The following is an 18,924-nucleotide window of genomic DNA, read 5'->3' on the forward strand; positions in this document are numbered from 1 at the left end:
ACAGATGTCCATCCCTAAATACCACATTATTTCAGAAAATCATTATATGATCCCAAAACATAGCCAAGTACTCTCTTCCCTACTCTTCTCAAAAGAAAAATTCGGCAAAACAAATCTTAAGTAATTTGATACCAAATCTTAACAAGGGGAAGAAAAGATGTTATTTTCAGCCAAATTTCTGGCATGAGCTTTGTTGCTTTTGTTCCTTTTGCCACATATTCGTCTTTAAAGACAAAATCGTAAACCTTGTCCACAGAATGAAGAAATGGGCTCCTCTGAATAAATAGGCAGGAAAAATAATAACCTTTAGGTATTATGTACTTAAGTCTTCTGACTTGGTTAGTAATACTAGTGTTTTTAAATTAAACAATTTCAGATCATATTTTAGTGCAGGTCTGTAGTTATAGAATATTGTCATCCAGCCGGGTGCAGTAGTGCACGCCTGTAATTCCAGTGGCTTAAGAGACTGAGGCAGGAGGATCCTGAGTTCAAACCCAGCCTTAGCAAAAGTGAGCCATTAAGCAACTCAATGAGACCCTGTCTCTAAATAAAATACAAAATAGGTCTGGGCATGTGGCTCAGAGGTTAAGTGCCCCTGAGTTCACACCTCACTACCACCCCCTCCCCAAAAAAGAATATTGCCATCCATAATGTAAGAAAATGTGACAATGCTTTTTCACCACTGTGACTGCCACAGTTGAGAAGCCACAAATAACACAGATAGCATTCTGAAATTAATCCAAAGGAAGGTATAGAACTAACAATGCTTGTTTAAAGAAATAAAAAAATGAAATTAAAACTAGCTGAATTATCTTTAATTGGAATCAAGCCATTGATATGAGAAGATACAGAACTTTGTATATCTCCTTCTGAATGAAGTACTTAACTTTTAAAGTAACATTTTTCTTTCAGATTAAAACAAAATATCAATTTATCCTGTTAGAGTCTGAGGACAAAATGAGAAAATTTCCAATTACATCTTTTTATTTGTGTACAGTATAAACTTTAGAAAAAGAAAGAAAAAGTTGCTTTTATTTATAGATCAATTGACTATACTGTACCTGACTGTAATGTCTGTTCAGAAACTATGGATGCACCAAGAAGAAAACAAAGAATCATTAGTAAAACAACAAGTTACAGTTAAAATCCAGAGTGTTATGATAAAACATTCTGAGATGATCTCACTTTTCTTTAAAAAAGTCAATTCAATGACTTGATTTTTTTCCTGTTGGCTATAGGACACCAAAGATTACAAATAGATGACAATAACTGATACAAATCCTCTGCATCAAAGGATATTCTACAGTGACTCAGCTCCACTGTTTCACAATCAGAAGGCCCAAAGCCTGCACTTTCAGTTGCTTCTGTGTTTGTCTATATGTGTGCATGTGCACATGTTTAAGGATATGAATATGAAAACTTAGGAAGGTGAAGACTCTAAAGATATGGAAAGTACTGCTCTAATACATACCTTTAAGTATGTCTCCTGAGACTCACCAGTTGATAAGTACTATCAGTTCAGCTGTAACAAGATATATACATTCTAAAAACATCACTGTATTATGCAAAATTGTGCCAATTCCCAGAGGGAATTGGGGTTTATGAGGAAAATAGGGTTGGGGCATCACATTAAAACTTCAATAGTAACATACCAAAGTGATAGGAACCTAATAAACACAATAGCATGTATTATGCATGTTAAAAGGTTACAAAGTGCATGAATACTACAATAATGCACTTCATCTTGAAAAGATATGAAGTTAACTTGTAGAAATGGGAATCAGAAGGGCATAAAAATTGTGAATGCTAGCAGAAGGGTTATTGGAAAAATGGATGAGCAGTTGAAATACCAGATGAGGATAGGTATGGCTCATAACATACAGGGTGAATTGGGGTAAAGAAGATGTATTAAGATACATGCTTATGTGTATGTGTGCTTTACATATTTGTTATTTGTACCTATCTCAGTTTTATTGGATACAGTTTTCTACATTTACCTAATGTTGCTTGCCAGCAAAATCACGCATAAGCTCATGCAAAATTGGCATTATGCTCAATTCACTCCTAATATTTCAACCATATTGGAACAAATTCCCAGTCTCAAAACAAGCGTTATAGCAGAACTGACTGCACTAATTTTTTAAAGGCATATTTTACATCTAGTAAAATGTGCAGGAAACTAAAAATCTGATGCTCAAGTTTGGGAATTACTTGGATTCTTTGCTGCTCTTTTCCTTCAACCACTTACTTTCAATTGTTGCTTATTAATGCCTCCACATCAAAGTAGGCACAGGTGGAAAGAGGTGACAAAACATAAATCAGTCAGTCTCTACTTTTGAAAGCCAGGAAGAAAGCCTGAAGTCAATAATAGTAGCTAAGACCAGATCTTTTCCCCCAGAGTCTGAGGAGTCAGTCTTGGTCGCCTAGCCTCTAACAGATGCATGAGGAGCTGACCATAATCCCTTCAGAGCACTATGTGGAACTCTAAGAGCTCACAATCACCTATTTGGCCAAATAATTAAACAAAAGGACATAACTTGATGCATGAACAATTTTCTTCACTTGAGCAGGAAACACTAGAAGGTTTATATGGGGCTAACAGTAAAAAAAAAAAAAAAAAGTCAACAGCACTATAAAGTCAAAATGGAAAAACAGTGGAAGTATGGAAGAAGTCCAATTTATTCAATTATAAACCAATAAAGCTCAGAGGTGAAAAAAAGGAACACTAATCTACTACGTATATAAAGAATGCTGAGTTTTCCTACAGTACTATTTTTATGTGCTCACTGACATAAGAAATTCATTTGATTTTAAATAAAGACAGAATGGAAGATAAAAAGCTATCTTAAAAAACCATATATTTATGCCAAATATTGAAATTAGTAATAGCAGTTAATGACCGGTAATAAGCACTACTTTATATTATTGATTAATGTGATTTAATATTTATTCCAACTATCACAATAAAGTTAAGACAAAGTACAGAATTTTGGGGGGTGGCGATTAGAAAAATAAACAACATATTCATTTTTTCAATAAAGTATTTAAAATATAATTAGATTATTGAACGCTCTATTATAAGTGCTAACTCAATATTATATGAAAACTCACCTATTATAAAGTTGGTAATACATAAGATCATTTACTCCCTCACTTGTAATCTAAGAAGAAAATATGCATAATCTAGAGAAGAAAATATTTGGCCAGTTTCTGTTTAAATAATACCACTAACAGTATAAACATTTTAAAAAGACAAGCTACAGTTGAAGAATGCAATTTTTAAAAATCACCTTTACAAAAATTCCTTCAAAACTATTTAATCAACTATGATCTAAATATTATTTGTTTTAATGTTTACATTTACCTCTTCAACTTTTACAAGAATTCTAAATTACATAAAATAAATAAAATATAAAGTAAGTACACATACCACGCAAACTTCCAGTAGTTAAAAGTGCCCGAGCTTTGTCAGCTAAATCACTGTTTAGAGTGTTTCCCAGTAGCAAAACATCAATGGCCTCTTGCTTGGAGCTATCAAAGAAGTTATTCTGAATTGTTCTGGTAACAGAACGAGCACCATCTTTTAACTTTCCAGCCTGTTGAGGGAGAAAGAAGCATGAGTTTTCATTCTAAATACTGTTCATTTTACTTGAGTCAACATTCTGCAAGTATAAATTGGTTTCATATGATTTTAGTTTAAAAAGGACCTAATCACCTTACTTTGCAGGTACAACCATTACATTAAAAGGCCTCAAGATGTCACTATTTCCTTTCTTCTCTCACATAACAGTTCACAAAGAAAGAAAAAAGCTAAGTGCCACAATTACATCCAGTAGTGATACAGAGAAGTAAAGGAAATAACCAGAAGTGTACTTATATAGTTTGTTTATTTAGAGTCATTTTCTGTCCTATACAAATATAAATCATAAAAATAATAAACATATTCCTACAGTGAGGTGATTATGACTTTTAATGTATATGTCTTTTACTTAGGCATGTTAGTTATCACAAAGAGGATTCAATTTGATCTTATAGATTTTGACTGTCCAAAACAAACAAACAAAAAACCCCAAAAAATAAAAACAAAAACCCCCAAACTCTTGCCTTTTAAAAAATAACTTTAATTTGCAATATACTTTTCTTTAAAGGAATAACAATAATTAGACTTCTTTTCAGAATAAAGAGTCATTTTCTTCAATGCCACCAAATGAATGCCACTCTATTTTTACTTAAATTTCACATTAAAACATTGTTTCCCTTCAGATAACATACACAAATGATATTGAAAAAACACTCACCATTCACATTATCAGGCAATTAATCAAAAGGAACCCAGAGAAAGGAAAAGAAAGAGCAGTTCAGATGTTAGATTTTAGCTCATTTCAGTCTAGTATATTTAATATAAAAAGGTTTTTTTATATTATATTTTTATCTACATATTGTAAATGATAAAAGTCTACTGAAAATATATGTAACTTCTGTACATATATTGACTTAGTCATGGAAAAAACAATAAAGGCAGATTATTTTAAGCAATAGTTGTAGAGAATCAGCTTTTAATAGCAAGAAGTATGTCTATTTAAAAGAAATAAATGAAAGTTTAACAATTTCAGGTTTTCAAATATAGGAAGCATTTAAGAAGTAAATATTTTTAAAAGTCAATGCAAACTATTCCTAAGAGTTGAGCAAAAGAAACTCTGCAAGTGAGGCCAATATCTCTGAGTTGAGGCATAGCATTTTATGAGATACAGAAGAGGAGAAATTCAGATTTGGAAAATTCAAAAGACACAGAGACGACAAATGTCTTTACAGAATTTCCATTGCTATATTGAAGTTCAATGTGAACTATAAAAGTTGTAAATGTTCTCATTTCTATTCCTTAAATAATGAGGGATTTTAGAGATCTGAAATATTAATAGATTCAAGTGAAACCAGGATCCCTTAAAAGTTAAACACTATTTTAAGGATAAAAAATAATGATAAATAACCCAATATACTTCCAAAATTCCACATTAAGGACCAAATACTAAAGGGTAAAGTAGTCTACAGATAATATCAGCAATCAAAAAATAATGATGAAAATCAGAATTATAATTAAATCCCTATCTTGTACTTCTCTGGCACATTCTGACAGCCTCATTTTCAAAGCAAAATAAGTAGAAGGACAAAAACTCAACAACAAAGCCCTAGAAATGTTAATAGTAGGTTTTTCATAAATTATTGATGGATTTATTTGTCCATTCAGCATTTGTCATATATCTATTCAATGTCAGGTGCTATGTCAAGTTCAGGGGACACAAAGCCATATGAGATAGGATACTATATTAGGAGGACCACGGTAAGAAAAAAAATCACTTTTACAATTAATATAAAGGATAAAAAAGTAAAATATACATTCAAGGTAAAAATCATAAAAATATCAATACATGGTATCTTAGTGGATTATCACTGATTAAATTAGTCTCATATACGTACCCTTCTCAAAACTAAAAAAAATTTTTCCATTTAATTATTATCACCCACCATAGAAGGAAGTATCAAAGAGGGCACAAAAGCATGATAAAACAGAATTCTAAAGTAGATATCTATTAACTTAAAAATCTGTTAGTTTTTTAAAAAGTCACTTTAAAGCTTTATTAAGAGAAAATGGAAAAAAAAAAGAGAAAATGAAAGACTATCATTGGTAATATTATGATAGATCTGGATCTACCTTCGCCTTCCCTTCAAGAGCTCCAGTTCCCGCATATATCTTACTGATGGAATCACCATTCACAGACCACATGGACCGAAAAACTTCTTGAAAGCGAGTCACCAACTGAGGTTTTTCAGCCAAGCCAAGAGCTTCCAACTGTTTAGCCAGCATCTAAATCAGCAAACAAGAACCTTTTATAAACATAATAATGAATTGTAATGACTCTTAAGAACTTATTAGAATCAAATAAAAATTTATAGTTATAGGACAATGAGACTGGTTTCTGAAAACATGAACATTTTACTAGGCTGTTGTTTTCTACCACTTCAATTTTTGAAGTACATGCCACACCAATGAAAACTAAAGTGACTTTATATTCCCTTTATTAATAAAAACTTCTTTCTGATTAAATGATAAAATTAATCTTCAAATGTTCCTATAAATCAGACTAGTTTACCTTGATCACCTAAAAGATATAATTAATCAACAGTATTCATCAGAAAACATTTATCTAGTTTTCCCAAATATATATGGAAATAGCAAAGTTGCTTTAATTTTTGGATGTGATTCTACAAGTTTGGATAATAAAAGTCAAGAGAGTATAAAGAAAAGGAAAGCTGCTCTTAAATTGTCACACAAATAAAGAAAATAAGTTACAGCTTTGCATATGTCATGACAGATTTTTATATATCAAATCTATATTGATAGTATGTACAAAGGAGAACTAGGAGGAATACAGCAGGCAAGGAATTTAAGGAGCTTTGGGCTACCACAATTCCTCCATCTCAGATAACAAATAGTACAAGTGTTCAGAGAAGTTTCTGATCATTACTTTATGTGAATTCTAGCTTTGAAATCTGGCAAAGTCAAAGCAATACAAAATCCTTCTTCAATCTGCTTCTCTTACTTGGAATCCAGTAATATTCTGTGCCTTTTATTTTTACTTAACTCCTATTTATGTTTTCTTTTACCTTATATTTTAAGCACAGTGATTATCCATAATTATATAAGAATCAAAAACTAAAATAACATTAAAAAAGGTAAATAGATTCCCCAAGACTTAGAGCAGAGTTGTTCTTTGCTAGAATGGAAAACAAAATAAGCCCCCAGGACAAGAGCTCCTTCATCATTTAAACTTTCCCCTTTCAAGGAAGTGGGTGAAACTGATCTTACATCACTATTAGTTTGTTTTTGCCTACCCTCGCATTAAAATTTGTAACCAGTCAACCAAATATTGTACCAGGGAACATTCTTTTTTTTTTTTTTAAACAAAGCCCGTCCTAGGCTTTTTTTTTAAGAGAGAGTGAGAGAGGAGAGAGAGAGAGAGAGAGAATTTTTAATATTTATTTATTTATTTTTTTTAGTTCTCGGCGGACACAACATCTTTGTTGGTATGTGGTGCTGAGGATCGAACCCGGGCCGCACGCATGCCAGGCGAGCGCGCTACCGCTTGAGCCACATCCCAGCCCCAGGGAACATTCTTGAATCTAATTTCCAATAGTGGAAGGTCAGCTAAGACTGATCCTGCAAATTAACACCTGTTATACTTTTCATTGCAAGTTTTAAGTATTTCAATAAGCTTACTCAGAATCCATGAAAGTATATTCAGTCACTTAAAGCCAGAACATGGAAAAAAACCCATGGCAATGTGATAAAATCCATCTAAATAATCAACATGCCTTTTTCCCTCCTTTTCTTTTTTCTTGGAATTATTGGAACACTATAAATAATCAGTTTTTCAAAGAGAATAGAAGGAAATAGACAGCTACATAAAGAGAATGTGAGGAACAGATAAAGGAAAACATTTAAATCAAAAGGTATTTTAGCAAAAAAAAAAAAGACTAGAAAAGAAGTAGAAATGCATTTAATGAAACATAACTTCATTTTTATATTCTGAAAAGAAACTAGTGAAAAATATAAGTATTATAAAAGCATTCAAAGAGGCATATGGTAGAGGATACATGCATTTTAATTTATTTTTTACCTCTAGGCCAAGAAACGCCTGCACACTATTTGTTCTATCAAGACAATCCAAGCAATTTGTTCGAACTGTACCACTCTGGCATCTGTAATAGTTTCAATAAAGTTAATACAACTAGTTTGCAACAAAAATAAAACTAAAACAACTGAGTTGATTAAAATAACTGAGGTGATTAAAACATAGCACCCCTTTCATTATTACAATTTTCAAACATACTAAAAAGATGAATTATGCCATGACTATCCATACAGTCACCATGAAGAGTCTATAATGTGTTCACATTGTGCCATATAGTCTTTATCTGTGATACACTTATTTTTAATTAGGCCAGTAGTCTGGAACTAAACGAACATTCAGGTTTATAATCCTATAGTCCTTTGCACTTAAAAGATAATCAAATATTCAGGGAAAGAAGTTTAGAAAATTTAAGATCTACCTTCTCTACTGACTATCCTATAACATTGCTATGGCATTGATACTAAGTAAATTTAAAAAGGTGAAAAAATTAAAAATTTAAATGTTATTCACAAAGTTTACCTCAACCTATATTCTGAACTTAAATCCTACAATATTTACTTTTTTTCCTTTATTGCTTATACAAAACTGAAAATTTAAATTACACTAAAGCAGAGAGTAAGCATATGCCATTTATTTCTATTTGCACTTAACAGTTTTAACCAGGGTCAAAAAACATTAACACATTAATTATTTTTTAAAAATGGAATAGTTTCATAGATAACAGCAAGAGGTCTAGTGCCAGATGTATCTTAGCTCTAATTCTTCCTAGTCATGTGACTTGGAACAGATTAGAGACTATGACTTGATTTCCTCAAATGTAAATGCACATAACAGAGCCTATCCCCATAGCCACTAATATTGAAACACAGACTATGCTGCCTTTCCCATAGTATGTGCTCTTATTTGTTGAATTCTATAGAAAATTCAGCATAAAAATGATATTTAAATTATAAACTTTAATTTTAAAAAGGAAATTAAAGAGTCCAAAGATAAGAATAAATTTAAAAGTATAGCAAAGTTTCAATTTAAAGAACAGAGAAAGACAGCAGTCAAACCTTTGAACTTCACTTCCATCAAAATAAAAAAATCCATCATCTAGAAACTTCTGGACTTGAGGTTTAAGAACACCATGTAATTTTTCTGCCTTTCCTCCTTTAACCATTTGATGATAATCAAAATTCACCATATGGATATCAGCAGCATGTTCAGAAGCTTTTAAATGACTCTGAAAAGTTAAAAAGGCAAATAGTAATCTGAATGTTAAATATGACCTTATTGACACTAACAGTAAAATGGAAAATTACCTGCTGGTACCTAATGTCATGTATTCCCTAAAACCTCATATACTATCCCTGAGAAACTGAGTGACATAATTAATACCAGGAAACTTAAATAACATTCTGGCCTGATTTAGAAAATGAAAAATTATTTCCAATCACAAGTATTTTATTTTCCAACACAATTTAGTAACTGTTTATACTAATTAAAGAATTTCAAAGTTTTCTTTTTGTAACACAAAGTATCAAGAACTGAAAGATTAATTTTCTATACTTTCATTTAATAATACATTTTAAAGTACACTACTAAAAATTCACATTCTAAAGTATAATCTGTTTATTAACAATACTTATATCACAAGGTTAAAATATAGCCAAATAACTAGGTTACTTTTTAGACATGTGAGACTGAACTTTAAAAAATGATTTCTACCATTTTAAGTTTATAATTTTATGTAACATCATTATTTATATTAATTCAATATTGACTCAATAAGCATTTATTTATTTTGTTTTGTTTTTGTGGTGCTGGGGATTGAACCCAGGGCCTTGTACATGTGAGGCAAGTACTCTACCAACTGAGCTATATCCCCAGCCCTTAATAAGCACTTATTAAAAGTAATTTTCTTGAGAAGCCAGGCATTTGAGTTCCTTTCACTTGTCTTCTCTTCATCTACACACGACGGTGTAGTGTTGCGTGTACACAAATGACTAGGGCTTCTGGGACATAGGCAATCAATAAAGGAGGAAACTGCCTGATATTTCTCTACTAATGATAGATGAACACTTTTGCTTGGGGGGGTGGTATTTTTCTGCTTCTCTAAAAAACTAAACAGCAGATTAAAAAAAGAAGGACAACTGTCTTGAAAGCTTTCCAAAATTCAAATTTCAGCAGCACAGTCTAAATTGTTCTCTAATGGTTCCAAAGAATTAGAGACTCCAATAAGTACTAACCTTTCTCTAGGAAATAATTTATATCCCAGGAGAATTTGATTATTGTATTATTTTTTAAAAATACTATTCTAGGTGACCATGGTCCAGAACAAAAGAAGAAATGGCCATACTTACCTGGAAAGCCTTACTTAGCATATGTTCACCTTCTTTAGATCCAAGCAAATTTACAATTATTTGTTTGCCATATAAATTCTTAAGTGTTCTAAAATGCCTATTGAGGAGAAAAAGGAAATAAGCATATGTCAAATGATAAGCCACCCAAAAAAACCAGAATCCATTTTTTTTTCCCACTGGAGCTTTACAGTTATACGTAGTTGTTGGGTTCATCTCTATAAACTCACACATAGACAGAATTAAGACTTCATTATTAAACAGAACCTAGGTGGCAGTATTTTAAACTCAGACAATTGGCCAAATTGGGTATAAATCTTATACCTCTGAATTTATGAAAACTCAGTTAATGCAATTTCCTCTCTGACTTATGGACTCTCACCCATGCTGAAGCTATGGACTCATCCAGCCCTCTCTCCACTCTGGAAGACTGGAACCAGACAAAACAAGGTATCAGCTTGGCTGATTACACAGTAAGGTCATTACATACTCTGAAAACATTTAGAAGGACCTCCTTACTAGGTATAACTCCTGAACTAGGCCCTGAATATGTGTCTTCTTTCTCTCCACTTTCAATCATTCCAGAAGCTATACAGCAGTCTTTCCCTATCTGTGGTTTCCCTTTTCCTTGGGCTTCTGGGACATAGGCAAGCAATAAAGGAAGAAAAATAAAAAAGTTTTAGTTACTCAAGATCAACCGCAATCCAAAATTGTTAAAATTGGTCTTGATTCTTTTGAGAGAGAGAAGCCAAATTCACATAATTAATTTTGTGTGTGTGTGTGTGTGTGTGTGTGTGTGTGTGTGGTGGGGGTGAGCCCAGTGGTGCTTAACTATTGAGCCACATTCCTAACCCTTTTTATTTTGAGACAGGTTCTCGCTAAGTTACTCAGGGCCTCACAAAGTTGCTCTGGCTGGCTTTGAAATTGCAATCCTCCTGCCCCAGCCTCCTGAACTGCTGGGATTATAAGGCATGCACCACTACACCCAGCTACACAACATGTTTATTACAGTATATTGTTGTTAACAGTCCTATCTTATTTGATCTTGTTCCTAATTTTTTACCTTGCCTAATGTCTAAACTAAATTTTGTCACAAATATATATGTTTAGGAAAAATCAGTATACAAATAGATATATGAGGTTTCAGGCATTCCCAGGGAGGAGGGGACGTCTCACAATGTATACCATGAGGATAAAGGGGACTACCAGATAGAGGGATACCATATGTAGGAAATAAAGCATGAGCTTCATCTGTGATTTAAAATTTTCAAGAAGGAACATTTAGAAAACTAAAATGAAACAGTGGTCATTAAATGTTTTATTTAATTCAACACACCTAAAATATTTCTACATGTAATCACTATAAAATAAATATTGAGATATTTTATACTAAGTGAAATCAAGTACACATTTGACATTTATAATACATCTCAGTTTGGACTTGTCACATTTTAAGTGCTTAGCAGCTATATTTGGCTAGTAGCCAGCAGGGAACAATGCACCCAGAATGGAAGTCTTAAGGCTAAAAAGATTAAGATTCACCCCTAGAAGTTATAACATTACAGTCTTCAAACTGAATTAGAAGTCAGAGGAATTTTACATGGCATCAAAAAAGTTGAAAGCACTCAGTAAACACAAGTAATCTCACTGCTTAACAATATCAAAACTTATAACACTATGTAAAAATAATGAGTCTTACCTGTCAAAAGCAGGTGCATTAGCTTCAAAACCCCTTGACATACGGACACGATGGGATCCCACCTTAGACAAGAAAAATATATTTAATCACATCAAAAAACAACATGTAGACAAGAAACTATCATTGTTTGAAATATGTAACAATCCATTTGTTGAACACCCAGTAGTAAATCAAATAGCTGATGACAATCTTAAAAACAGTTCTAAAAGTTTCCCCTCCCTTTTATTTCTAAAAAAGCAATCTCATTAAAAAAGAATTACAAGTTACACCATTATGAAATACTTTTCACCTAATAATAATTTTCATTGATTTAGTGCTTTCATACATATTACCTCATTTTTAAGTTCAATCTACTTGCCCCATGTAAGTTAATAGATAACTTGCCCTCTTAGATCTACATAATCAATTCCAAAAAAGATTCAGATGATATTTTTACATCTCCTGACCTAAATTACTGCTCTTCCAAACTGCCTACCACTACTATGTCCATGTGTCTTTCTCTTTGCTATGGTGAATACTCCATAATCACCTCTCCTTCACCAAAAGCTCCAATGAATTAAAAATGTAATTCCTTCCAGGAAAAAGACCCTTTCCAAGTCAACCTCAAAGCCATGCAGTTAGAGTAACAGCACATTTTTCAGAATTAGAAATTTGGGATTAAATGAAAAATACAATATAGAACATATATATCTGCTGTATATTCTCATAATGTCTCTTTCTACACATAGGAGTGTGGTAGAGAGATGAGGCAAGACTGAGGAAGATCTAACAGAAGAAATACAAAGGTAAGACCAATTTGAACTTTAACATTTTTCTCTTAGATGCTAAGATCAAAGTTCCCTAGAATTCATTCTTGATAATCTGTGAACAAAGTGACTCTAAGTGTAGGAGGTATAGAAGGAGGGTTGCCATATCAGTCATATAGTTTGACCAAAAAAAAAAAAAAAAAGAGAAAATAATCTCTAATATGCTTATCCAATCTCAAAACTGAATTGAAATATTAACATCAAGTATTCTCCCTTGCTGTCCTAAATCGGACAACATAAGGATTATCCTGATAACCAGTGGACTCTTTTTTCTTTTTTATAAGAATTTGAATGCTCTAACTTAGATTCACATTTACACTAACTGAATCATTTGATTGAGTTTCATTCTATACTACTTCAAAGTCTTCATAAAATTTTAAAATTAGAAAAATGTGAGGTGGGGTTGTGGCTAAGTGGCAGACCACTTGCCCAGCATGTGTGAAGCACTAGGTTCAATCCTCAGAACCACATATAAATAAATAAATTTTTAAAAAGTACATCAACAGCCAAAAAATATTAAAAGAAAAGAAAAATGTGTGCCTCAGGGCTGGGGCTCAGCAGTAGAGCTGTGTGGGGCCCTGGGCTCAATCCTCAGCACCATATAAATAAAATAAAGATATTGTGTCCACCTACAACTAAAATAAAACATTTTTTAAAAAGAAAAGAAAAATGTGTGCCTCAGGAGATTAAATATTTTAAACTGGAGAAAACTCAGCAAAAGTTGACACCTTCTCTTTAGCATGATCTCAGGTTAACTGCCTATACATATACAAAAGTTTAAGACATAGCATTTTTTATTGTTTAATATTTATCTTGCATAACACTGTAATTATCAATAAGCAACTAGTATAAAATAATACATACTAGAAGAACTTAATTATTAACTAGAGAGATCAGCATGGATGAGTGATTAGAAGTTATTCAAATGAGATTTGAGTTGGATGTTGAAGGACAACACATCTTACTTTTGGAAGTAGAAGATTCCTGTTAGAAAACAGCAAAGCATAAAGTAGAATAGGTAGAGTAAACCAGATTACGAGGAGGTAGGTCTCGGGTATATATATATGTGAAGCCGAATACATCAAAAATTAAAAAGAAGTGTCAGAAAGGTAACCAGAAACAGAGCCTAGAAAGATGAGATTGGTTAGAAAACTGTAAGAATCTTCAGGGTCCAAAGAAATTATGAGACCTTAAGTGAGATGAAAGGAGTAAAATAAATACAAAGTCCCAAAGCCTTGGAGAATGCTAGGGCAAAGTATTACAGGACCAGCTGATTCAGACTATTACAATAAGATGGTGTACAACAGAAGTTCTTGACTCTGAATGGAAGGGCACTTGCTTAAAAATGCATTCCAGATTCTGCTTTTAGATGATCTAAAGTTGAGTTGTGAATCTGCATTTTATCACCACTTCAAATGATACTTTTAACCTTTTGATTAAAAAGCCACAGGGGAATTAATTAAAAAGATGCAAGACAAAGAACAATTGCCTAAGGATTCTCTATCTACTAAAGTGGGACATCTCACTAGTCAACACTAAATTCAAAGATCCCTTAAAATAAATTCCAGTTCTGAGAACACATAAAACACCTACTATCCATTAAAAGCCACCCTAGGTTAACAGATTACTTGTTTGCCTTCTATGAAACAATTAATCTTTGGACTTGGCATTTTAATATTTTTAAAATCAATTATGTATTTTTCTAATCTTTAAAAATAGTCATATATTTTCATTTCTTTATTACCTACTATTTTAGAATGGAGCAAAAACTACTTTGGTATAAAAAACACTCAAGACAAGAATCCATTCCTATTCAAAGGAAGGTTGACTTTAAAAACTGCTAAGCTAAATAATTGTGAGAAACACTTACTTGGGCTAGGGGTCCAAGGTAAGATCCTTTTCTATTCCTTTTCTTGATGCTATATGCTAAGGTACAAAACTTACTAGATTATACATACCTAGAAGCCTAAAATGTTTATGACTTATTCTTTAGGCATAAGGATTTGTGAATTAAAATATAAGATTGTACTATTGGATGAAATTTGGTATTATGACCTTATATTTTTAAAAAATGTTACAAAGATCAGCAAAGGAGATTTAAAAATTATCAGAAAGCAAGTCGGAAAACATGCTGAAGATGATCGTCATCACAGACTACCAAGTAAAATTCCTTTAGCAGATACATTATTGGTGATAGCATCAATAGCTAATCCTGACATGTTGCTGACTGTGTCAGGCACTCTTCTAAGTGTTTTTCATTTAGTCCTTAAAACAACCCTATGAAGGGTTTTAATATTATTCTTGTTTTACATATAAGGAAACTGAGACAGGAATTAAATCTCTTGTTCAAAATCACACAGCTTATAGCAATAGAGTTAAGTATGTTGGTTGAAAAGCCAGTATTGAAGCTTTAACTATTACATGCTTCTGCCTGAAGATTAAATTATTGTATACTAACACAGTAAGATAATAAATATGTAAACACTGTGAAAATCAATGTGCTATAAAAACCTAATTTTTTTTTTTTTTTTGGTACTGGGGACTGACCTCAAGGGCACTCAACAACTGAGCCACATCCCCAGCCGTATTTTGCATTTTATTTAGAGACAGGGTCTCGCTGAATTGCTTAGTGCCTAGCTTTTGCGGAGGCTGGCTTTAAACTCTTGATCCTCCTACTTCAGCCTCCCATCTCCCAAGCCACTGGGATACAGGTGTGTGCCACCACACCCGGCAAACATCTAAATTTTTAAAATGAAATACAGCAGCTGGATTTTAGTAGGGCTTGCATATGGTCTGTCCCCCAATGGTTCATGTGCCAGAAGTTTGGTCCCCAGGGTGACACTATTGGGAGATGGTATGGAATTGTTAAGATGTGGAGTCTAGAATGGAAAGTCCTTAAGTTATTGGGAGCTACCTCAGAAAGGAATGCTGGCTTCCTGTAGTGAGTTCTTGTGAGAGCAAGTGGTCATAAAAGCCTGAGCCACATCAGAATCTCCCTCTGGCTTCCTTTTCCCAGACATGATCTCTTTCTCCCACACATGCTCCCACAGGCAATGCCATCCAACATTAGGCCTTCACCAGAGGCTGAACCAATAGGGCTGCCCAATATTGGACTTTCAGCCTCTGAAAATAAGCCAAAATAAGCCTCTTTTCTTTATAAAGTTGGCCTGCTTCAGGTATTTCATGACAGAAACACAAAACTAATGCACTATTTGTAAGAGCATTAAAAGAAAAAATATCCAAGACAAGACACTTCTCAGATCCTCACTTGTGAATCCAGCTAACATTATTAAATGGAATAGAATAATTAGTGAATTAATTAACTATCCTGAAAATTTAGAGAATATGGAAATTTTTTTAAGAGAAAAAAATAATAAATAAAATTGAATGTCAAACATACTTGCAACCCGGGTTGCTCCCAGAACAGTGGAACAGATCCCCGAATTTGTATAAAGGAAGAAACAGAGTCATCCAAGTACACAACCTGCCGAAAGGAAAGAAAATAACAACAACAACAGCAATGCATATTTTCACAGGTGGTGGGGTTATTACCTCTGTATCAGAAAAACAAAGTTACTACAATCTGTTGCACATTTTTAGTTTATAACTTATCTCTCATAATTTGTCCTAATCAAAGTATCCAAAATATGTCTCTAAATAAGTTTGATTTTTTCCAGTTAATAATATTAATCATCCAAATAATAAAAAGAACCTCCTTTTAAATCTCAGAATTTTACATACATACTTTTGTTTCCTTCAATTGTTTTCCTTAGCTTTTTTTTTTTTTTCCTTTTGCAGTGCTATCCCCTGGTAAACAAAGAAAGAGCCTTGCACATTCTACTACAGAGCTACATGCCCAGCCTTTTTAAATTTTTATTTTGAAATACAGTCTCACTAAGTTACCCAGGCTAGCCTCAAACTTGAGATCCTCCAGCCTCAGTCTCCCAAGTAGCTGGGATTATGGGTATGTTGCCACTGAGGGTAGCTTCCTTAGCTTTTTATATTTCTCAAAACTTAATTTGATAGATCTGAGTTGGACTGGTACATGGCCTGAATAATTATATAGTTTTACAGGCAAAAATGTAATTTTTAATTTTTAGGTAGTACACATATTTATCTTTAAGAGTTGGGTTTAACTGCATAAAAAATATTCTTCTTGTCTAGCTCTATAATTGAGGATTTTAATTCAATATCAAATGTACACCACTGATTGTGCCATGCTAGCTAGTGAATAACTTGTTAACTATTTTAAGAGTCATACCAAAAGAAGTTTTTTTTTTGTTTTAGGGAAGCCTTCCCTAGAAAGTTGCCAATTATACCACAGATGAGATTACAGATGTCAAAATGAGTTCTGTCTCAAATAAAAATCGGTTATCCTAGTATTATCTGTGCCTCTCCTATAACACATTGATAAGCAATATAAACTGTATATACCTGTTCTGTTTCTACAAAATTGGCGACGTGACCATCATCATTTGTCCCCCGGACATTAAACCTTGTCCCAGCTCGTTCACAGCTTAATCTTGAAATGAGGCAAGCCTTTGCCTGTTTATGAGCAGCATAAATTGTTCTTATTTCCACTCCCCCACACATGAGGCGTAATAACCAGTCATCACAATTCACACCATAGTGCTTGAGATGCAAATGCAAAGACTGATTCCTAACAGAAAAGGAAATAACTGCATTAGGCAACTGAGTACTAAATAAGAAAGTACAAATATTAAAACAGTGCTCCCAATACTACTGAGCAGTGCTAACATTAAACAATAATGTTATTAAATTAAAAGGCAACAAAATAATTCAATCCATTACATGTACTATGAGGGAAATCATTTTTTTAATATTTTTTTTTGTAGTTGTACACAATAACTTTATTTTATTTATTTTTATGTGGTGCTGAGAATTGAACCTAGGACCTTGCACATGCAAGGCGAGTGCTCTACCGCTGAGCCATAACCCCAGCCCCAGGAAATCATTTTTTATTTTACATCTATATTCCATTTGTTATATCTTTATGTACAATGTAAATAACCTAACATTTCAAAATCTAGTACATACATACCCCACTTTATAAAGCTGTATTCACAGACTCAACTTTAACAAGGCTCTATTAATTTAAATATGCCATACTAAACAGTACCACTGTGGTGTAGGCATAGTGTTTTCCACTGCCCCAAATACTTTTTTTTTTTGGTAGTGCGGGGGATAGAACCCTGGGTCTCATGCATGCTAGGCACACACTCTACCACTAATCTACACCTGGAGTCCACTCCAAATATTTTTAGAATTGTAGGTAGCAGATGGAGCCTGATTTATAAACTTTTGCAGGGGAATAGTTTTATCCAAACAAATAGATAAAAGCAATTAAAGCAGGGAGCAGGGCTAATGCTACTTCCAGATTGGCTTTCTCACCCTGCTGGTCACTACTCAGATCTCTACTGAAACCTCAGTCCTCCTTAGAACTAATACGAAAGACTCCAACCAAACATTAAGAAAAATGTTTTGAAAAAACAAGTGTTTCGAGAAGAAAAACAAGAAACCCTCTTTTAATTCAAAAGTGAATTTTCTGTATTACTAAATTTGATTCTGAATTTTAAAACTCTGCAACCATTTTAGGCAGAAACCTTTCTTACGGGGCTGTACATTAGCTTGCCATCTTAAACTAGATAAACAAATGTAATACCATTTGCTTGAAGACTTACGGTTACTAATAAGAGACAAGAACAGTAGTAGTTCTTGGTTGTCCTCAAATACCTGTCCTCCGCTACAGATACAGGTACAACTGCTGCAACCCAAACCCCTTTTGTCCATTTAAGAAAGTACACTAAATGTAAATGAGTCATGAGATTACTACTGGGATAATATTAAATCTGATGACCATTACTTATTTAATGAATACAATGACTTTAGGTTTCATATTTCACTAATACTTACATTCACCTGAGTGTGAATGTTGAGTGTGACCCAGAACACCCAAAGCACCAGGGCTGATAGCTATGTCATGCTATTAAGTTAAGAGACTCACTTGCAATCATTTAAGTAGACATTGAACCTTATGTGTTTCATACTGGTAGAGTTTCTTCCTCTGCTGTGAGTTCTCATTTTTCTTTACTATCAGTGTGTCACTCTCTAAAAATTCTATTGAAATCCAGAATGAAATGAAAAAAAAAAAAAAGAAATCCAGAATGGCAGTAGTTTCAAATCTCCAAAGGGGCTGGAAGTGTAGGTTAGTGATTGAGCATTTGCCTACTCTAGCATAGGTAGGGCCCTGGATTCCATCCCCACCATCGCATACAAAAAAATTTCCAATGGTAAATAAAACTACTTTGTTTTTGTGTAGATATTTGGCACTCTTTAGAATCAAATATTACTTGATCCTGAAAAAT

The 18,924-nt window shown here is 33.1% G+C and overlaps 1 protein-coding gene across 5 annotated transcripts in view; it reads right to left on the reverse strand.

Annotated features, from left to right (window-relative positions):
* The window catches only part of Synj1 (synaptojanin 1), an 85,501-nt gene that overhangs the window by 44,149 nt on the left and 22,428 nt on the right, over positions 1 to 18,924 (reverse strand). For 3 of the 5 annotated variants that reach the window (XM_077795384.1, XM_077795382.1, XM_077795381.1), the window contains exons 5-12: positions 16,973 to 17,198; positions 15,939 to 16,022; positions 11,733 to 11,794; positions 10,037 to 10,133; positions 8,747 to 8,916; positions 7,677 to 7,758; positions 5,711 to 5,863; positions 3,431 to 3,587 (exon numbers count right to left, since the gene is read on the reverse strand). In XM_077795384.1, the coding sequence (XP_077651510.1) occupies positions 3,431 to 3,587; positions 5,711 to 5,863; positions 7,677 to 7,758; positions 8,747 to 8,916; positions 10,037 to 10,133; positions 11,733 to 11,794; positions 15,939 to 16,022; positions 16,973 to 17,198 (1,031 nt within the window). Of the gene's footprint in view, positions 1 to 3,430; positions 3,597 to 5,710; positions 5,864 to 7,676; positions 7,759 to 8,746; positions 8,917 to 10,036; positions 10,134 to 11,732; positions 11,795 to 15,938; positions 16,023 to 16,972; positions 17,199 to 18,924 lie in introns of all 5 variants that reach the window. The other 2 variants (XM_077795385.1, XM_077795383.1) reach the window with 1 other exon arrangement.

Source organism: Urocitellus parryii, chromosome 2 (genome assembly GCF_045843805.1).
Source record: "Urocitellus parryii isolate mUroPar1 chromosome 2, mUroPar1.hap1, whole genome shotgun sequence".
In the NCBI taxonomy this organism is placed as follows: Eukaryota; Metazoa; Chordata; class Mammalia; order Rodentia; family Sciuridae; genus Urocitellus; species Urocitellus parryii.